At 41.9% G+C, this 22,678-nt stretch overlaps 2 protein-coding genes and 1 non-coding gene across 3 annotated transcripts; 2 read left to right on the top strand and 1 right to left on the bottom strand.

The window, feature by feature from the left end:
* Positions 1–27: 27 nt before the first annotated feature.
* Positions 28–8,004, top strand: cdr2a (cerebellar degeneration-related protein 2a). The gene is made up of 7 exons (XM_071910459.2): positions 28–203; positions 1,284–1,396; positions 3,350–3,498; positions 3,758–3,934; positions 4,699–5,013; positions 5,168–5,465; positions 5,658–8,004. The coding sequence occupies exons 1-7, from the start codon at positions 125–127 to the stop codon at positions 5,919–5,921; spliced, it is 1,395 nt and encodes a 464-aa protein (XP_071766560.1). The 5' UTR covers positions 28–124; the 3' UTR covers positions 5,922–8,004.
* A 2,154-nt stretch (positions 8,005–10,158) lies between these two features.
* trnal-uag (transfer RNA leucine (anticodon UAG)) lies at positions 10,159–10,240 on the top strand. Its single transcript has one exon. It is a non-coding gene; the product is annotated as a tRNA-Leu (tRNA).
* A 1,253-nt stretch (positions 10,241–11,493) lies between these two features.
* sdr42e2 (short chain dehydrogenase/reductase family 42E, member 2) lies at positions 11,494–22,477 on the bottom strand. Its single transcript, XM_071910440.2, has 11 exons — positions 22,043–22,477; positions 20,146–20,241; positions 18,471–18,528; positions 17,954–18,072; positions 17,582–17,657; positions 16,363–16,445; positions 15,204–15,341; positions 14,715–14,780; positions 14,539–14,602; positions 14,223–14,296; positions 11,494–11,751 (listed from the first exon to the last, which is right to left on the bottom strand). Exons 1-11 carry the CDS (start codon positions 22,475–22,477, stop codon positions 11,494–11,496), a joined length of 1,467 nt encoding a protein of 488 aa, XP_071766541.2.
* Positions 22,478–22,678: the final 201 nt, after the last annotated feature.

Raw genomic sequence — 22,678 nt, 5'->3', positions numbered from 1 at the left:
GCCACCGGAGGATGTACTCTACACTACACACGGTGGTGAACGCCAGACAACTCAAAGCTGTCGAAGGATACCGGTGTTTCAGGTTTCTGTCAGGTGGAGTCCTCGCACTCTCCGCCGTTGGAAAATGCTAACTGACATGATAGTGGAGGAAGAGTTTGAGAAGGATGGAGAGCCTTGGTATAGCAAGCAGGACCTTGAACACGGTAAGGGCTGCATAGCTTTTGGTCGCGCCCTAAACACCGCTTGACTTTGGCTTGTTACATTAATGCGTGTTTCACGTTGTACAAAACGAAAATTTCAAAATTATTTGTCGCATACAGTGGAAAAACATCATTTTTCCTTCATCATGTCATATGTTACTTATTTGTGCTTCATCAGCAATTGAGTAACCCTTATCAACAGTATGTTACAACATATACAGGACTTGAAGTCAACTCCTGCATTGTTCTGTTTGCTCATTAATTGGTGATCAACTGTGTTTTATTGAAGTAATCCAATAATGACATGACAGAAGCCCTAAAATGTGCACACAAACTCATAGATGAAATTGCACTGAAATCTATAGCCTACTCTTGTGACACTCACACTTTGTTGACCACGCTAGTCATGGGGCAAAATCAGAAAAACCCTGCGAGCTCTCTGTTGCCAGGATATCCTGAGGCTGTCATTTCCCCCCGTGTTGATTGTGTTCAACTGATGGTTGCTGTTTGTGCATGTTGTTTAAGCTGCGGACAGCTCCACATCAGTGGCTGTAGATCTGTTTGGCAACATGGCACACTTGAGTAAAGGACAAATTCCTTGGCATACACTGTTAATTGCCTGAAAAAAGGCCTTACCATTTTATTAATTGTATGGTAATGTCATATAAAGCCTAGTTTAGTCACTTTAGAGGGACAGTAAACACTATTCCCTTGACAAGGTCCAGACATGGAGATAACAGGTTAGAGGGGAAAAGTGTGATCATGAGATTTTTCTTTCTTGATTTATGATATTTGTTTAATGATTAAATATTAGTCTAGCATTTACCCTTTTTTTTATTTTCTTAAATTTGAGCCAAATCCCAAGGTATGCCCTAGATCCCTTGTTGACTCACCAGAACCACTTACAGTGCTAGATAGCGAAGTGTGTATATGTGTGTGTGTGTGTGTGTACATGCATGTGAGCTGCACTTGCTCAAGTGTATGTTTATATTGTTCACGTGCATGTAATTCTATCATTGCCTATGTTTGGACATTGAACCTGTCTTGTTCCGTGTGTTTACATGTTTGCCTGTGTGTTTACAGATCTCCATTTGGCAGCGGAGCTGGGCAAGACCCTGCTTGACAGGAACCATGAGCTGGAGCAGGCGCTGCAGCAGATGTACTCCACTAACCAGGAGCAGCTGCAGGAAATAGAGGTGATCATTTTAGGAATGGACTAACCAGTGTTTCTGAGGCTACAGTGAACTAGTAAGGCATATCCATTTCGCCATGCAAAAGATACATTTACATATCAGACCAACTGGCCTCCTTAACCTCCCCTTGAAAAAGGAGACTGTCCACAATCTAGTCTGTTTATGAATATTGTTCCTCCAGGCACCACATCGCTAAGAGTGCAAAAATGTATTTCTTTAGTCTGCATCTTCCTGCAGTGAACTTCTTATTGAACCAGCACTATATATATATATATATAATGATTTTATATGAATGAGTCTACAATGGGAAATGACTCATTGAGAAAAGTCCACGCTGAGAAATCTGAAAAGCCTTTTTCCCTGGCAGGGAATTCTCATTGTGAATTTCGCTTTATTTTAAATAGATTGGAGTAAAATCTAGTCTTGACCAGCCTGTGACCTAATGAGCCGTTGGCACAGTGCGTACTCTTGGCAGGATGTTGGTCTACCTAATTATAGGAAAACTTTCACTAGCCTGTTATCCACCTTCTTTTAAAGTAGATCTTAAGTGAGAATGCTGCTAATCAATGGCCCCAGAGACAATACAATAAACTCTCTGTTGTTCATGGAGCCTGAACAAACTTCTGTTCTCTAAATCGCAAAAATTACCAAACTCCTAGAAATGAACAAATATGTAGCCGATTATGTAAAGCTGTTTTCCATAAAGATAAGCATATTTGTGCAGAACCTAGCTCTTGGTTTACCATTATGGGATATCGCAGTAGCTTACTTGTGGGTTTTCACAGTGTGTTTCAGGTAGAACATATAAATATACAGTCTGTCAGACCTCATCATTCACTGCACAGACATTTAATTTGGGCATATCCAGACAGTGCTGGTCTATTTGAGTTACAGGACATGTCATTCATTGGCAGCGGGTCAACAACGATAAGAGCCTTAATTTGTTTACGGCAGTCTGAGGGCCAGTGGCTTGAGGGCTTATTGAGCTTGATATGGTAATCCCATACATCTCACTGACCCTTATCCCTATGCGGTGTCTGTCCCGGTCTTACTTTCTCCACTAATGTAAATGTCAGTAAGTGTCAAAGCTAGGAGTCCAGCACCTGGTAGCATGATTTATGGCTGTGCTACTTTTTGAGTGAATTTAAAAATACACTCTTGACTTAGACAAAGGATCAAATCTCTACCAGAGACATTTATTTAATTGATATCTTGAAATCAATATACATACTCAGGATACATCAGCATTTATTTAAGAACAGTAATACTTTGCTTAGTAAGATGTAGCCTCTATGTGTCAAGTTCAAGATCTGGTCTGGCTCTTGTCTAGACATTATAGAACTTATTTCCGCTTCGGACTTGTCCTAAGTAAATCACTTGTGTCTTATTATTCATGAAGAGAAGGTGTTGTTCAAAGTTTCATTTACAACAACTTTAGTTGATGCCTCTGTCTCAAATAGGCCTTTGCAGATTATGAGCAGTGGCTTTACCTCAAGCCTCCTCTGATGGTTATAGTTAATATAAAATTCAAATGCTATAAATGATTTACAGATGGTAAGGTTTAAATGAATTGAGACTTATGTCATAGCTATTTGACAGGAGATGGTGAACTATCGCTGGCACTCCTTTCTAGACTATGTGTACATTATGGAGTGCCATGCAAATACAACTCGTACTCATATAATCATTCCCTGTCACAAAGCTGGAGTGTATTTGCAGGCCCTTAATTGGTAGCTCTGCATTTGGCTACTTCAGAGGACGCGCTTATCTGTTTGGTAATAAAATGTATTTGTCTCGGGTATAGAAACAGAATACATAGAATAGTTAAAATGAAATGATGAGTTCATTGTATATCAACACAAAATTATTTTGGAACTTTAAGAGTTGTTCTGAAAACTAAACAAAATTCTCCCTTCTCCCACCTCCTCTCCTTCTCCCCCCTCTCCTCCGTACCAGTACCTGACCAAACAGGTGGACCTGCTGCGTCAGATGAACGACCAGCATGCCAAGGTTTATGAGCAGCTAGATGTGGCAGCCAGGGATCTGGAGCAGGGCAACCACAGACTGGTGCAGGACAACCGCCTGGCCCAGCAAAAGATCCATAGGTCAGAGTCTTAAAATCAACTCTACCACTTTATCAGTGAATTTGCCTGTTAGCTTGTCAGTTATATTTTATGTAATAATTCAGCCAGTCAGTCAATCGTAAAATCTAACACCTTGCCTATAGATAAGTAAAAAATAAGATGTTTTCGGTACCCAGCAGTGTATCGCAAATTTGACTGAAGTCCTTAATTTAGAATAAGTGCACTAACTTTTTGCACTACTTCCATGCATAATATAGTTTTTCTCTTCTTTTCCCCATAGTCTGACAGAGACCATCGAAGGGCTTCAGACCCACATGGAGGACCTGCAGACCCAGGTGGAGGAACTCAGGACGGCCCAGGTAGAGCGCAACAAAAGAGAGCTGGCGGAGCAGAGACGCAGCCTCGGAGCGCAGAGCGTGTCCTGTCTCAAAGAGCTCTACGACCTACAGCATGACAGGTGTGTGTATGTGTGTGACAGAGCTCAACTTTTGCTCTCAGATACTAGTTAGCAGAAGTACAGCATAAGAAAGAGGAACTATTTTCAGGGAGGAAATTGCATGGTACCCCCACACAATACTCTTGAGGTAAACTCAGGAAGTTACCTTGAAAAGTTTGGTGCCCGTTGACGGTTTATCGTAGTTTGTGTATTGCAATATGGAGAGAAAGAATATTTACCCAAAACATATTTGAAAATTAAACTACACCTTGACATCAGAGCAAAGTTAATGTCAGACACAAAGAATAAAAGGATAGTTGGACACTTTTGAACACTGAAATGAAGATGCTAAAGTTGACTGTAAGTGTTCCTCTGTTTGTGGTGTCTGATCTCTACTTACCCCTAATGCACTGGTGTCTTAGCCCCCATATGCTGACTGGACATCTTCAGGTCACCCAGAGCCACACCACATAATCTGACAAGGCTTTTCGACATAATCCCATCCGAGTTTTTAGTGGGAGGGAATTAATCCTCCCCTATGAATCAGCAGCATACTAATAAATACACACAACTGTTGCTTGCATGCCTCATTATATGCCAGTTCTCAATTGTTCTTAACTGCAACTTGACATTTGCTCAAATGCAATGCAAGTCAATGTCAAACAAAAATATTCCCTTCATTAAAACCTGGTGAAATTCAATTATACATGTAGTCCCAGTGTTCCAAAATGATTCTATCTATTTTCTGAGGTCTGTGTTTTAACCACTTACCCTCCCTGGCTCAGGTATCTCGCCTCTGAGGGCCTGCGTGTGGATCAGCTCTGGTCGCCCCAGGGCTCTTTCTACGACCGAGACAGACAGCAAGACCCGGAGGAGGAGCATGCCGCTCTCCAGCGCTCCATCCAGACCCTTCAGAGCCAGGTAGCTGCGGAGCGGAGCCGCAGGGAGGCTGCGGAGCAGGAGACGGAGTTGACAGCCAGGGAGAACGGGGCTCTGGAGCAGCGGCTGGCCCTGCTGGAGGGCTGCCGGGCCAGGCAGAAGGAGCTGGAGGCCGAAGTGGAAGAGCTCCGGCTTCTGTGGCGTGCAGACTGTGCCAGCAGGTTAGATCTGAGCTATGTATAGACTAGATTCAAAGTGATGTGTCATATTGGATATATTGTTTTCTGACCAGTGGGACCACCAGACCTATAACGTGTATAATTGCTCATAATACAATAGACTCACAATCCTCCTTGTTCCCTCCACTCCCACCAGTGCCAGAAGGCCAGACCAGCTCTTGCTGCCTGATACAGTGTTCTTCGCCCCCGAGGAGAAGCCCAGCCTGGGACAGAGTGAGGAGGAGGACGACAAGGTGGAAATGGAGGAGGTAGCGAAGCCGGAGCAGCGAAGGTACAGCCGGCAGAGGTGTAGCAGCGACAGCTCTATGAGAGGGACGAACGCAGAGGAGATTCGGCGTGGTCACGAACAGATGTGTATTAGACGAGCGGAGGCGGTGAAACAGAGGGGCATCTCTCTGCTCAATGAGGTCGATGCCCAGTACAGCGCACTGCAGGTAGTGTATTCCTAGCATGTTTGGTGTAGCTAAGATTTTATTTGCGTGAGTAATATTAAGAAAAAGGAATTGATATTCGTCATTTACAAGGCAGAATTTACAGTACTGTTCAGTGGTACACCATGACAGAAAACAATGTAAGGAATATGATAAAGTAGCACGCTGTAAATGATAATGTCTTTCGTCATCCAGGTGAAATACGACGAGCTTCTGCAGCGGTGCCAGCAGGCAGCAGACGGGCTCAGCCACAAAGCCGTTCAGACGCCCAGCAGTCCCCATGTCAGCAGCTGGACCCGCCGACGCCAGTCCAGCACCGCCGCTGTGTCCGACCTCACAGTGGTTTCAGAAGACGGCCAGCAGCCAGAGTACAAGGCTCTCTTCAAGGAGATCTTCACCTGCATCCAGAAGACCAAAGAGGACCTGAGTGAGAGCAGACAGTCCAGTCAGGGACATTGATTCTCAGGGCTTTGCCAAAGGACTGTACCAAGTGTATTATTCATTGACCTGGGATATGAGGCTTGGGCTCTTTCTTTGTCTGTGAAAGTTTTTGGCAAAGGAGAAGCTCTGAGGTTGCTTGGTTTAAAACATCTGAATTCCAGAGGGTGCTATGCAGATGCATTATGCACAATATGCACCCGTGTGCATCTTAGAGATGTTGCAATCCTCTTGTTATTTCCTATCATCTTGAATTATCAAGGCTTTTGTCAGTGAGCACTTTTCCTATCTTCCTCTTATTCCGTCCTTATCTAAAAGTTTTAAGTGTGGTGTAAATGTGTGAGTCAGTTATATGAGTCAGTTAAATGGCTTAAAATAAGAATGCATTCCAAAGTCCTCCCATTTAACTGCCATGCAAATATTCATCAGATATAAACTAGTAATACTTACCTTCAGGAAACCTCAGTTGATGCAGTGACACAGATACCTAGCGGATATTGTTTAGTCAGAAATATAGTGTTAGGTTTATGTGTGGTATTTGTATCTTCAGCTAACATAAAGGGGAATTCTGTGTGTAAGTTGTCCTCCAAATCCACAAGTATTATGTGCATGCACAACAGTATTGAGTCCTGTCTATATAATGTTAAACCTTTGACCATTTGATCATTTGGTGCTTGGTTTTGGGAGAGAAAAAACACAATCAATATTGTTTGTGCATTCAAGTTGGAGACATATAACCCTTGTTTATGTATTATGCAAACAGAAATGTTGGAACTGGACTGAATGGAGTGCTTTGTAAAGTTAATAGGCTGAAATACTGAAGCCGTGGAATAACTTAACACTGAGGTGTTAGTTGGCGATAATTAGCTCAACACCCAGCGTGTGTTGGTTTGTGCAAGTTGATGATAGTTGGGGTCAGTGACAAGCTACCAGAGAAGTATCAGTGGACACTGGAACCCTCTTTGTGACAATCTTCCAGTTGTCATGTCCATGTACAGTTTAGGCTCGGACGAGTATTGACAAGTGTCCCTGTGCCAATGGGACACACGACAGCTCTGCACTTTTTTATGACTGAATCACAGTTCCTGTTTTGTTATTTATTTTTGACAGAAGTTTAGAGATGATGACATGCTATTTATTTTCATAATAGTGTTTTTTGTCACTGTATTCCAGATCTATAATGTGATTATTGTAGCTAAATACTCAGAGGAGATTGGTAAATTGAGATTGACTGGAAGTGAAATTTAATGTACTCTGAGGTGCTTTTCTGCAGTTGTGAATATACTGTGTGAAATAGGTGATTGAAAACAAAATTGTTGGGGCAAATGAAGAGTACAAAAGAAACATTGCCTCTGATTTTTGAACAGTTTCCCTTGCAAAATGTCCCTCTTCTGCCTCAAACTGTTCCAAGACTTTTTCTGATTTGGAAGTTTCCTGCCCTAAAGACCGTAGCAGCAATTATTGTTTTCATCAGGTTAGTGTGAAAACAACATCAAGACAATTGTCAATAAGCAGTACACTCTTCGAATCTTTTCAGATTACCTGTTGTATCGCTAGAAATAGTCAGAGAGCAAAATGGTTGCATAACCTCCACACGAGATTCAAGAGCTCTCAATCATATACTGGGACAAATAAAAAAAATGTGCAGGACTTCAGCTGTCAAAGGCTGAACTCAAGTAACTAATTAAAATAATAACCAAATGATCTCAGAATGACCCGCCACACTTTATAATTCTGGATCAGGACAATCCGTTACTTATTGCTCTGTCCCATCCACAGTGATGAGACTCTTCTCATCCTCAGCCTAGTTCTCAACTTTTAATCCAATCTGCTTTTTCAACAAATCTGAATTTAAAATGATGATGTTATGATGTATTTTATTTTTAAATTGCATGTTATATGATGCTCATGAGCAAGAGAATATTTAGATATTATGGATATATATATAGATAATGATATAAATGTACTAATATACAGTAGGTGCGTATTGCAACATGCTGTTTTGGAGTTGTGCTTACACTGCTGCTGAAGGTCATCATAGGTGTCCTCCATGATGACTAACATGTTCTTGCTTGCAATTAACAAGTAAAACACTCGTGCAAGAGCTTCTGAGTATTCCCTGTGTCCTGTTGTCTAAAACACCAACACTGACATTTTCTTATAATTCAGAATCAGTTATTTTGCATAAAGCCGATAGCTGAACTGTAGCCTCTGTGGAAAGATAGATAGCGTCACTACATAGTTTCTGTACAGAGGGTTGTGTTTCAGCCTGTCCTCCATTCTTCCTTGTAATCCTAAAGTTTCATCAGATGGACAAGATGCCATGGTTGTGTGTATGCTGCAGTGTGTCGTGGAAACAAAACTGCACAGCAGCAGCGTAGCATGTAGGTAGTATCTCTCTTGGTATGCAGCAGACTGCTGAACCCAGAGGTCTCCCTCCGTCCCCCAGTGTCCCCTCTGGTCCAGCCAACAGTTAATGGGGCTTTGTCTCTCTTGGCTACAAATAGCTTTTACGTAACAGGACATTTCCCTGCCCCGCTCTCAACTAGCCCCAAATCCATTAAACCTGCAAACAAGGGGATTACATACTGAGCTTGCCCATAAAGGGACGAGTCTTGGCAAGACTGCGAGCGTACACACAGGAATCTGACATACAGAAGCAATCAGAATTGCAAATCAAGCAATCAACACAGACAGATGGTGGACGGTGCTGTTGTATGGCACTGTTTGCTGGTCTGAGGCCAGCGATGCTGCGAGACAGAGGTCCCATTTTAGAGGACAGTCCTGTTACCAACACATCACAAATGACTCCTTGATTATTATGTAATATATATAAGTCCAGGAGAACATCTCATATCACATTCTCTATTTATTGTGTGTCTCTGAGTTGAGAAACGGACAGTAGCTGGTGAACGCCTCTACCTCTGTCAGGAATGTCATTCAGAGGCAAGGAGAAGAGTCTTTTCAAATATTCTGCAGCAGGAGAGGTGGGGAGGGAAACGGGAATGTGAGGCATGCCTTCCTGCCACTGTTACAAATGCGTAGTGTGTCCGATTCAGTCCAACTCGGAGCAAATCCTCCACACATTCCTCGGCTCGCTGACCTCTCCTCTGGAGGTGTGCCAGCCAGGCAGAACCTAGAAACAACTGAGGATGTAGTGCGCTCTCAAGATGTAAATTCTCACCAATAAGAAACAAAACGAACATACCAAAAGTGATTTCCAGAAATCTCTTCATTGGCCAGTGAATATTAAGTCAAGTCAAACTTTATTTGAATAGCAAGTAAAAAGCAACACAATGTGCTTCACAGAGCCACAGTAAAAAATAATGTAATACATATAAATATCTAATACACATAAAATAAAATAAAAACAAACATACATGTCATCATACATAGAAACATACATATATATACATACAGATATACACGTGTACATACATACACACACACATACATAAGACATAGATCATTGAAAGTGCATCTAGATTAATGTAAAACAACAGCATTTACTCTAAAAAAAACATTAGTATATTAAGTCAAAAGAACAGCAATAGAAATAAATGTTTATAGAATTACTGTGCTTATCAGATTTCTTCAGTCCTTTACCAAGCAAATAATACAATTGTAGAAGATGCAGTCATCAGTATTTTTAAGTAGCTTAGGCCTACTGAGCAAAGAACATCAGGTAACAGTTTTTCCAAAGGGGATAAAAAGTGTTTTGGACTGAAACCCTTCACACTTAATGACTTAAAAATGTCTGTTACCTCTTTCTGACTTTTTACATTTAATTTGTATATATATATTTTAATTTAGTTTATTGATTTAATCATGGTATGCAGAAAAATAATCATAAAATCATTCCAATTTATAAGCTACTCTTTCCAGAGTATTTATGGTAGCGTTATATGATTTGTTGAGGCCTAACGTTGCTTCCTCCACTAACTACTAAATGTCACAATATTTCCAATAATCCGCTCGTCAGGCTCGGTGAATACAGACCTCCTGTCAGTCTGCACTGACTGAGAGGTTTACACGTCAGCGACAAAGGCTCAAATCAGTTTACCTCGTCAATTAAACATGAACGGAGTCATCAGAGTGTGACGGAAAAAGCGGCACCAACGGCGGCACATAGAGTCGTGCTGCGCTGAACCGGCAAGGGTAAGTAATGTAATAAAACTGTAATTGAATGTAACACAAATGAACACAAACACCACTGACTAGCTATATAAGCTTTAATTACACGCGAGCTTGTATGGATGGTAGCGTGGCCGAGTGGTCTAAGGCGCTGGATTTAGGCTCCAGTCATTTCGATGGCGTGGGTTCGAATCCCACCGCTGCCAGATCTGTTTTGGGCTCTTCTTCCAGTAGAAACACACAGTAAAGCAGCGACCACATGTAGTACTAATGTGTTCAGAAAAGGAGGCGAAACACTGTAGAATGTGGAATATAGGGCCTTGTGGTGCCACAGGTTTAAATTACATGTCGTTTTATTCGTGGATGATCGTCTGTAACAGTGCAAGTGCTCCCTCTAGCGACGGCTCGGCTGTAAGTGCACAAGAATTGACTTGCTCTTCAAAGATGACAAACACAATGTGTGAATGTAATACTTTATTTTACAGATGAGGATCTGGATGTTTATTTATTTCAACACATTATGCACATTATTTTTCCCTACATAAAGGTTTCATTAGAAGAGAGGAATGATGGAATTAAAACGCTTAACATATAAATTAATGTACTTTCTATACATATAAAACAGTCATTGGCGTTCAACGTCAACTCTTTTATTTCTAAAAGTTTACAAAATGATTAAAACTGGTTAAATTCTACAGATGTGTAAATCACAACAAATCTCCATCATAGAAATTGGAAGCATGCTTTAATTACAATCAAAAAAAACATCTAAATATTTGGAATACAAATACTAACTAATGTCACCTACACATGTGTTTTCCCTTCATTTTGATGAAATTGGAGTAACTTAAAACTGTAGTACATTCGCACAAAATTCCCATTCCCCATTTTGCACACAGACTCTGACACACGTACACACACATACCAACATCAAAATGGTAAAAGAGAAAGACATGTACTGGACTCCATCAAGGGAAGTTTGCTGCCTTTGAAAAATTAGGCGCAGATGTTACATAGCCCGATGTTACATAAATAAATATATAACTACATGAAGTGCAGGGTAGGTCGTACTTTTGTCCCTGCAAACTTCTTTTTGGGGCATTTTCCAATGTTTTGGAGGAATTTCACATCAAAAACAGACAGTCACGTGGATGCAAGAATTATGTCACACTGTTGGTTTATAAGAAACTGCAAAAGCTGAGAGACTGACAACATTTTTCAAAATTGTTAATTTCCTTGCTAGGCCAGGTGAAGCATCTTATAGTTGTATTGCTGATTAAGGATCAGTCTGGCTATAAATTACAATGATCAGCCAGTAGGACCGGGCCAGTTACCGCACTGTAGATCAGCTTGGTAAATACAGTTCATTGTATGCAGCTGTCCATCCAATCCAGCAAAAATGAGATTGAATGCCATTACTAAAACATGAAAGTCCATTTGATTGAGACTAGCTAGCTGGCTAACCCTGACAGAGGCTGGAACATAGCAGCAGGAGCACCAGGCCGAGTCCCAGCAGCAGCAGCAGCAGGACAAGGGGTCGGGGTCGGGGTCGGGGCAGCGGAGCGGCCCGGGACAGGAGAGGGGAGCTGGAGCGGGGGGGTCTGGACCTCAGGTACTGTTCCACGGAGTCTGCCAGGCTGTAGCGTTTCGGACAGAAGCCCAACTCTCGACGGGCCTTGTCAATCTTGAAGGTGTGGCTTACTGCTATGTTCCTCACCTGCAGTTGAAGAAAAGGCATTTCTGTTGAGTTTACAAGTTCACAGCCTTTTTTCATCAAGACATAACTCATCTCCAGAGGCTCCAGCTGGGTGAGTGCCGCCTTCTCCCGCAGCCAGACTCAGACACAGGTATTGTGTTCAGAGCCTCCAGGGAGGTCCGGGCCAAAAGACTAAGTAAGGTTGTACTGCCAGGCTAATGGTTTAGATTAACCTCAATTTGGCAAACCTGGTTTTACACTGTGACACCCTAGGCCTGATGGATGCCTCTGGTCTGTATCTTCTTACTGCCTGGGGATAAGGTGTCCGCATGGAAAATACACATGGTGATGGAAGCGTGCAGACACACCGGGCACAAGACCGCAGAGGAGAAGGAGAAGACAAGCTTTTCTTTTGTCTGTAAATGCTTTCTCTTCAGCTTGTTTTCGTTCTCCCACATGTCCTAGAGTCACTCCTTCTTGTCTCAGGACATCTGACATATCTAACATTTGTTCTCAAAACAGCTTTGGCAAAGCTCGGACCTCTTTGGACCTCGTAAATAAAGGTCTGCAGGACTATGACTCTTGTTGTATATATATATTTAAACACAACCCATCTGCTGATCAACAAACAGATTAGGTGTTGACTCAGTTTTAGATGGCTATATACGTGCGATCAGTCTGATCTCGGCAGGTGGTGAACAGGGTAGAGTTGTGACCGTCCTGCCTGACCTGACCAGTCATCCTGTATTGCAGACTGTACCCTCTAGTGACTGTATGTTCTTACTGCCTGGAGATATTCAGATTCCCCTCAGTCAGTCGGTATGAAACAGTCATTCTGTCCCACAGACACAACGCTCCTGATTCAGGAAATAGTTGATATTTAAGACTGTTCTACCTAGTTGCTAATGCTGCTGATGTGGTGACGATGTTGCTGGCAAAATGATGCAGTGGCGATATTTATTGATAAGTTTGAGTTTTGTGCTAATGTTGTGCTAAGCAAATGTTTTTTGTGTTGCCTCATTGGTCAATATTGATTGTGATTGATTATGATTGGTTGTTTCCTAACCTTGGGTGATGAATTTCTGTATTGGCTTGTCGCAGTTTTTTGTTTTTTTTATATACAGTATATGCTATAAATATGTAAATACATAAATATACTTGTGTTTTTACTCCTTCCAAGCTTATTGGTCACTTCTGGACAAAGGAAATTGAACATTGAATTTTGGTGCAATCTTCTGAATCAACCACTGAAGTGATTGCTTAATTCTACTTGATTTGATATTTGAGACTGCATCCTCTTCCATGTTATCATTCAATTGGATTTTTTGTGCTGAGGGAAATCTCTCTTGCTCATCAGTGACGGCTTAACAGCTTGGCAGCCTGACAGTTGGCAGGACCATTTGAGCCAAGTAGAGCTTGGCCGACTCCTGTCACCGTAGCAACAGCCACTGTACTGAGGTCACTTCCTTTAACGTTCATCTTGAACTTCCTGTCCTGGCCCACAGTAGTTTATGTTTTATTCACATTCATTGATCCCCAGCCAGCAGTTGTCTGACAGAATGAGCAGGCGCAGGTTTGGTTTCTCTGTCTCATCACACATTCATGAGGACCTTAGGACCACCTTAAGATGCCTCCTAAGGGCCTTCCCAGTATATTAGGGCAGGCAGAACACTGCAAACAGCCCTCAGCCTCTGGCTGTGTCTCGACGAAGCTGTTGTGCTACTACAATTCCTGAGGTCAGTTAACGTCTTCAGTAGTAGCACTGACCTGCCGCACACAGAGCTGCAGGGCTTTCAGAGACTGAAAGTCTGTGTCTGAGATGTCAGACAAAAGAGCCTTTGCCATCTGTTTATCTGCCAACATTTGTGAATTCATTAAAGGCTCGCTTTGATTAGGGGTTTTCCATAATTCATGCAGAAGAGATAGCATCAGATGAGGGAGGGGAGGGGGGGAGCCGGGGAATGCGGGTTGGGGGCTGATAGGAAAATACTTGCCCTAATGAAGTCTGCCTTCACTGCTATGGGAGAGGGGGCCTCTGTGAGACTTAAACAAGAATCTAATCATCAGGGAGCAGGTAACCTAAGCCCCCATCTCCAACACACACACATACACACACACATACTCTCACTTAGGCACACACACGTGCATGCATGTGCTCATTCAGTTCTTTACACACACAATACACACACATACTCCACAGTGCCTCTGTCAAACTTTCAGATTGTAGAAACCCCACTGAGTCCGTTCAGCTCAGACGTTGCAGGAGCTTTGTCTGCTGAGATACAAAATCATCCCTTTTATGCCTTTTTAATTTCCTCTTTAATTTCCTTTTCTTCCAAGGATGAAAGACAGAGAGTCTTGCTATGACAAATAAAAACACTGAATTGAGAACATACAGAACACACAGCAGCAGCAGTAAAGACTGGTTCTCCAGCATTCAGTGTAAGGTGAGAGTTTTAAAAGAGATGGACATAAGGGGGTGGTGCGTTTACCTCATTTCTGGTGAAGAGGAGAGGGATTTCCACCATGGGTCTCACAACTACATGCAAATACTCCACCAGGATGGCTGTCAATTAGAAAAAAAACACTGATGTGATCTTATGTTCTTGCAAAACAATGCACTGTTATTTTCATGAAATAACAACTTTAGCCAAACTTTCAAACAAAAGTGATTCAAATTATGTCTACAAGGAGCAGGAGCTGGAGCAGGGAGAGAGAGAGAGAGAGAGGGAGAGAGAGTGAGGGAGATAGGGAGAGCGAGAGAGAGAGAGGGAGAGAGAGTGAGGGAGAGAGAGAGAGAGAGGCTACCTGCTGAATAGACCAGTGAAACAGGCAGGTGTATCAACGGCCTCCTGTAACCCAGCTTTTCAAACTGCAATGGGAAACGTAATATGAAACATCGAGGTAAATTGCACTTAGTTGTGACTAAACGTATTTCAATTAATAAATATCCTGCTGATTTAACCCTTGAAATTTGAACCCACCAATGGTGTTAACCACTCGAACAGATTGACTGACTCTCCATCATTAATGAAATAGGCCTGTCCACTCTGCAAGAAAAGGAAAATAAGCCCATTAAAAGGCAACATCTATCATTATTTAAATTATCAAAATGGTAATACACTTGAACTCATTAACACACACACACACACACACACACACACACACACACTCTCTCTCTCTCTCTCTCAGTTGTTAATGTACACGACAGAAAGTTCAGCTGAAACAGTCAGTGAGATCAGGACTAGTGGGACTAATCTCCAACTTCCATTTGAAGACCTTCAACCAAATATAAGCAATATTTTAGAAAATAATTTGTTATTGACAGGAAGAAAAAAAAAAAGGGGTTCAGGAATAACCTACTAGAGCTTATTTATTGCATGTGGTTTTATTGTTGAAAGTTATGTCTCACAGTGAATGTATCAGCTGAACAGTGTGGATGATTGTGTGGTCTGAGGTGGAGAGTCACTCACGGCGACGCAGTTCCTCTTCAGTGTGAGCGCCTCAGCAGCGAGTGTGTGAGCCAGCACCAGGTTCTCCACATGCACCCAGTTCATCCTGGCCTGGGGGTCACCAAACGTGAAACTGAACAACCGACGCTCCACGTTCACCTGAAGAGAGAGAGAGGAAGAGAGAGAGAGAGAGGGGGAGAGAGAGAGAGAGAGAGAGAGAGAGAATGTTATGGGGGGGAACAACATTATTGTCATTTAGATTTTTTTGTTGTTTTGTGGTGTGATGTTTTTAGCCCCTTGGGTTTTTTGTCATTTGTACAGATCATTGATGACAGTTCTTTTTTCATCATCATTTTTATCGTAATGTGGGTGTTTTTGTCATTCTGCTTATGTTTTTCTCTGCAAACTTAAACTAATGCTAAGTTCAATTTAAACTAATACACTTAAAGCTGCTGTAGGTACGTTCTGGAGGAAAGAGATCATATCTCCGGAAATTCAAACCAACCAAAGGAGAGACGCGCCTCCCACTCCTCCTAGTGAGTGACAGGAGGAGTGATTGACAGGACGGAGTCACGCCTTCTGCCTCAGACTTCTCCTCATTGGTCGGATGGGTTTCCACACATTTCGCTTTGAAATGAGAATAGCAGAGGAACGGGGCTCCCGCTGTTTCTGAGATTCTGACATATTATCCTGCTCGTCTTTGGCCACCGAACGTGGCGATTTATTTGTATTACTTCTACATAAATATGAATCCATAAAAGTTACTTACTGCGACTTTAAATTAAACTCCATCAAGTCAGTGTCTTTTTTTGTGTGCACTTTATGAGGGTATGTGTCATTTTTTTCTCATTCACTCCAAACCAGTGAGTGAGCGACAACTTCCAGTCAATAAGGATAAAGGCAATCCTTAATCTATAGATTGTGAGCCTCTGGGCCACTTGGCCTACAGTAAACCCAGAACTAAGCCAACCTCATCCAGCCCTTCACCCCCCTAACACACAGCCTCGCCGCCGCAGAAGAAAGACTGGGAGAAGGAGGGTTGTAACTAGATCCAACATCAATAATGTACACTCTTCAGGCCGGCACAGCGAGGCTCTCCGGCAGACACTCTGTCACGCGAGGAATTTACATTTATTATAAGACTATAAGGTTGGTTTATGTTTCTGGGACAATCACTCACCATCACTCTGTGGAGGTGTCTCCTCTCCTCTGGTCCGTAGATCCCGGAGGGGCGGAGGACGCAGGTCCGCAGCACGCCCCCACCTTGACGAGAGAGAACGCACACCATAACTGAAACTGCAATTATGCTTCTTTTGAATCATGAAGTGCTATAACTGTTGGTTGATTAAACAGGCAACACGGCTACTGAAATCAAAATAAGAGAAGAACTTAAGCGTTGGCAACTTTGAACAGCATCCTCACATTGAAATGCTGTAATTATGTAATTCCCATAATTACTTTTACACTGTGCAACATTGCACATACATAACTGCACATGTAAATATGTGTAAATATGTCCAACTGACCAATACTATACTACTATACACTATACTAAGCTTTTTCAAATGCTTCGTATAGCACTAATAGGCCATACAGGTGTCTTAATGCCACCATGTGTGTCTGCCTGACGTAGTGAATAATAATGTAAACCACATCCTGCAGGAGCCGATGCATGAACTTTAGACTAGGGCATATCATGACACAACCCCATGCTCTAAGCTTAATTGAATATATAAGCTAGTGGTCACTGATAGGGCATAGGGTTACACCCAAGGAGGGGAAGGAAGGCTTCACACCTGTCCTTACTAGAACCTTCTAGAACCTGTGAGAACCTGTTAGAACTAAGTGGAGAAAGAGAATTCCCTCATTAAGATGTTTGGCAGAGGTAACTGTTGAAATGCAAAGGAATGGATGAATTTATTTGTTTATCAAATGTGAGATGGCGTGCACGCTTGTGTATTTGTATGCATGTGTGTGTTTGTGTGTGAAAGAGAGAGGGAGTAAAACGAGGGAGAGTGCTTGCGTGTGCGTCTGTGTTGCGTAGACTGCTTGAGACAGTCTGGTGTCGGGTGAATGCTGCACTCCAGTGGTATTGTCCTGTCCAGCTCTAAATTTAAACTGGTGTCAGCGGGTCCAGTTGGATTGGATTGCACACATGGCCAGCTGTTTCCATGGCAACCATTACCTCAGTCGCACGCAAAGACACACACAAACACACACACACACACACACACACACACACAAATCGATCAGCGTTCAAACACAGAAACCGATAGCCAGGTTGCGTACTCCCTCGATGTAACGTCCTACCCTCTGACTGCCAGCCTCTTCTGGTTGTGTTTTTATGTTGTAGTGTGATTACGTTGCCATCACACTTTAACACCCAGATTGTTCCCCACCTTTGAGCGCACATCCGTTGGCTGAGAGGACCATCTGGTCTGCAATGGCTTTGGTTCTGGAGTAGTGGTCTATGTGCTGGAACAGAAAGAAACGACACTGTTTGGCTTCATTACTTTACCCGCTCTCACCAGACTTACAAGCTACACATTTTTCCAAAACAGGAGGAACAACGGATTGTTGGCAAATGAGCAGAGCATGAACAGATTCGCTGGCTTATTCATTCTATTCATTCCTCACATTCTCACATACTCTGATAGTGTAACTGCAATTTATAAGCCATTTGGTTCCAGACAGTCCCACTAGGCTAGGTTTCATTCACTTCATTTTACTACCATGGCTTTGAACAGCTTTGTTATCATGTAAGTGCTCACCATATCCAGTGGCACACACGGCACAGAATCCTCATCACCATCCTCAATTGGCTTGCCAGCAAACACCACATTTATGGTACTGGTGTACACCAGCTTAGGGATGCCTCTCTCCTTACACACTGAAAGGACACAGCATAGCAAAACTGTAAGGTTGTCATACCAAATCATATCAAATACTGGTACAATCAACAACACCAGATTATGGTATGGGGGAGCTTCTAATTTCACAGTCTCAAAATACATTTAAACTCACACTCAGCTGTCACAGACAGAAAAAAATATCATCACGTTTTAGCTTTCCATCCCAAAGCTAACCATGTTCACCTTTGGATCAAAGACTACATAAGAAGAAGAAAGAAAGACCAATCTTCACATTTCAGAATGTCGAGTGCCCTCCAACCAGTTAACGTACTTACAGTGTGCAAAACATAAACAATAATCATTAAATGGATTGATCACAATGTATGTGCAATGCTTGGCGTTGAGCGTGGCATGCAAAAGCACCATGGATTCTTACCATTTATGACGTTGTTGGTCCCTCCAACATTAACTGACTCCACCTGCTCTTTCCTCAGCTGGGAGACAGAAAGGAAAACATCACTTCTGAACGACACCCTTTCTATACTGAGGCTCAGTATGTAGTATCTATCTCATTACTCAGTACAGTGGTGTGCACAGACTATCATAAGAACAGGTGCTGCAAGCTATATAACGGGTACTTCCATCTAAGTGACCCCACTGCACTGAAGCCCTAATTATCCCCAACTAGTTTAACAGCAGAGAAAATAATCTAATGTGTTGCTAGGAATAATCACAAATTGACAATGTGATACATATTAAACTCTTCATTCAATAGTATGCAATTAAATCCAACAATTTAAGAGACATTTGATACAATATGCTTTTTCACTTACACATTTATACTTTACACCTTCAGTTCTGCTTTTAAACAGTTTATTCATTTTTTTTAAAGGATAGAGTTGCTGCTCCAATGCTGCAAATTGTAATTTATGGATGTATCATTAATACTGTACTAATAGTAATTTATGGATTGATCGTCAATACTGTACCAATAGTAATTTATGAATGAATCATTAATACTGTACCAATAGTGATTTATGGATGGATCATTAATACTGTACCAATAGTGATTTATGGATGGATCATTAATACTGTACCAATAGTGATTTATGGATGGATCATTAATACTGTACCAATAGTGATTTATGGATTGATCGTCAATACTGTAACAATAGTAATTTATGAATGAATCATTAATACTGTACCAATAGTGATTTATGGATGGATCATTAATACTGTACCAATAGTAATTTATGGATGGATCATTAATACTGTACCAATAGTGATTTATGGATGGATCATTAACTGTACCAATAGTGATTTATGGATGGATCATTAATACTGTACCAATAGTGATTTATGGATGGATCATTAATATTGTACCTAGCATATTGGCTGTGATCACTGAGAGGCCAATGGGTCACAATGATCATAGTTTCATAGCAATAATAATTGCGGTTATTTTCAACGTTGGCCTTACTTTCCAGGTTTTTGCCATCATGATGATTGATTATGTTGAAAATTGCCTGACTCAGTTCACTGTAGCTAGAGCTTTATGTAGCTCCAGTTAGCAGGGAGCGCTGCTCTCACACACACAGGGCAAACACAAGGCAGGTCCCACAGTGTTATTGTGTTTTAATCGCTTTTTGGACTCAACTATTGGAGATTGTTTGCCCTGTGTGTGAGAGAGCAGCGGAGTAATTTTAGTATTCATTTTAGTAATTTGCCCTTTTTGGAACTATAAAGAAACGGTCTTCATTCACTCCAGTTGTTTTGGGGAAGGTGTTATACTGACATACAAACTAAGCCAGTGTTTCAACTCATATGACGGTGAGTACATAAATGACAAAAAAAACATTTTTGGGTGAACTATTCCTTTAAACATGTGCATTTCCAATTTTTGCCCAAACCATTCTGAACATATAAAATCTTTACATTTACATACATCAGGAGACTATACTGTGCTGGAGCAAAACATGCAGCAGTTCATCTCTCTCTCTGAACATCGCACAATTTATTCAGCCTCTTCCCTCACATGTGTTCCTTGAGTGATGAAAGTTGAAATGACACATTACAGGCTGAAGACATGGAGGGAAGGGATGTGGAGTCACCTGTTCAGGCCCAGACATGCCGTAGGAGGCCGTGTGGAAAATACACTCTACCCCTTCACACACTTTATAGAGAGAAGAATAGTCCCGGATGTCGCTCTGCAACAGAGAGGGAAAAGGCATTATCCCAAATGAATTCACTCCAAGTCTGAGGACGTTTGTCTTAATGTGATAATTAAGTTTGTTTTCAAAGATTTAATCAGTTCCATCCACAAGATAAAATACCAATTGTGAAACTGTTTCACAGTTGGCTAATAAATGTTGATTGGACTCATATAAACACTGGTAGGGCTGATATTAACACTTTCAGAGGTAAATTAACACTGGCAGTTTTACTGTGATATTAGCATTTTTATTGACATGTCAGGGGCTTTGAAGTAGAGTAGGTGACATGATAAGGCACAGCATTGGCCTGGCTCCTACTTACATTTCAGATCTATTATCCCCTTATGAGTTTGAGATACTTGGGTAACAACTTTCAGGCTGTTCCAAAGTCTAGACTAAGGACAAAGGGAGTGGACCTTTGCTATCAATCCCAGACTTTGGAACTGAGAGACTAGTCTAGCGAGCGCTGTATCATCTCAAATCCCTTCTTAAAACTCACCTCTATAAGCCTGTTTTTACATGCATGTTGCTTGCTGTCTTTCCACTGTGCACTGTTTTATGTACTTTTTAATATACATGTACCTTATAACCTACTTGTTTTTGTCTTTTATTTTATCTGTCTGTTGTTTTTTACTGGTTGTGAAGCACTTTGAAAACTTGTTTTAAGAAAGGTGCTATATAAGCAAAATATTATTAATTTATTATTATTATGAAACCTGAATCTTGCCTCCACCCTCTCTAGCCCAGTCAGCAGCTGCTGCTCCAAGGTGGATCGCTCACCTGTTTCCAGCAGCACACACACTAACCACACAGCACCGCCACACTGGCATGAGCACATGCAAGCAATTAGCAGAGCTGATTCCCAAGAATACAGGCCCAGTGTATGTTAAGGGTATGTCAGAAGAAATACATTGAATCAACTTTATGACCCACAACAAAACCAAAAGGATAAAGCCAGACAGACGCTGACTAGTTTTAACTCCCTGTCCCCTCCTGATGTAAACTCCTATCGTTATCTCCAGTCTAACACAAAAAAACACAAGAGATTGACAAATAAAGTCAAAACTAGATACTTGAGGATTAGGTAAGGAAAAGCAAACAAAAACAAACAAAACAGTTAATTTGCACACACTATTTCCCAGTGGAGGAAAGAGTAGTAGAATGTCCGACTCAAGTAAGTAAAAGTCACATGTAAAAATCTACTTAAGTAAAAGTAAAAAGTAGTTGATTTAAAATTTACTCAGAGTAAAGGTTACTGAGTTACTATTTAGAAAAGAGAACATTGTTAGATGTGATCTTTTCCATGCAATTCTAACATAATGGGACAGAGGATTGTGTAATTTCCAGATTTTCCAATTAAAAGAATCTGAACTAGATTCTTTTAATTGGAAAATTAGGAAATTATACAATAAAGTGCACAAAGTAAAACCAGATTATTCTTCTTCCTTGCTGACTGACTGTTCACTGTGAATGGCTCCACAATTGGCCAATTTATGATTGTCCAGTTTCTGGTTTTCCAGTTTTTATGGAGAGCCACAAAATTTGTACTGTAATTTGTAATGGATGTGATTTAAAACCTACAGTACTTCAGTAATGTTATTAGGTACTTCCACCCTTGCTATTTCCACTGCTATATTTACTATATTGTCATTATCTGGCACCTACTTTTCATTAAAGGAGAGAGAAAGAAAAAGAAGACAAGTCTAGAAGGCCTAATAACAAATGTCTCTTACAACGAGGCGAGGGTTAAATGTCACAGATCAAGTCCCCCAGTATCTGCAGTATTGTCCCATACCTGATAGAAGATGGCTCCATCCGGAGTGTCCCAGGGCGGTTTGTGCAGGTCCAGTAGGATCACTGACACTCCCTGGCTGGCCAGCGCTCTCCCCAGCCTGAAGCCGAAGTACCCCCCTCCTCCCGTCACCAGCACCTTCCCTGAGCCCCCGCGGGCCAGCGCTGCCCCCTCTCCCAGCCTGGAGGCCGCACACTCCAGGCTGCCGCACCTGGCCCCCGCTGCTCCATACACCCTCTGTCGGACGGAAACGGCCTGGGCGGAGGCGGCGGCCGGGGCTGGGTGGTTGACCCAAGGCTGGTGGGGGACGGGGTGGAGGTTGTGGAGCTGGTGTCCGTTGGCCTGCAGGCGACAAAGGGAGACACTTTGGCAGGGAAGCTGCCCCACCTGGCACACTGAACCTCCACTCTCACTCATGCTGGGACCACACAGCTCCATTTACTGTCCTGGACTGATAGATGCTGGGAAGGAGCGGGGATGAAGAAGAAAACAGTATTAGCTCTACTAGACTATAATGAAGCCTGGTGCCAATATCAATAGACTATGTTTGCCTAGATATACAGGCTTCAGGGGCATAAAACCTGTATCTATTACAACATCCCCAAGAAGAAATGCAGAAACTATGAAATAAACAAATGA

The sequence above is a fragment of the Centroberyx gerrardi genome, chromosome 7 (assembly GCF_048128805.1).
Source record: "Centroberyx gerrardi isolate f3 chromosome 7, fCenGer3.hap1.cur.20231027, whole genome shotgun sequence".
Lineage (NCBI taxonomy): Eukaryota > Metazoa > Chordata > Actinopteri > Beryciformes > Berycidae > Centroberyx > Centroberyx gerrardi.
This window is presented reverse-complemented; position numbering and strand designations above follow the sequence as displayed.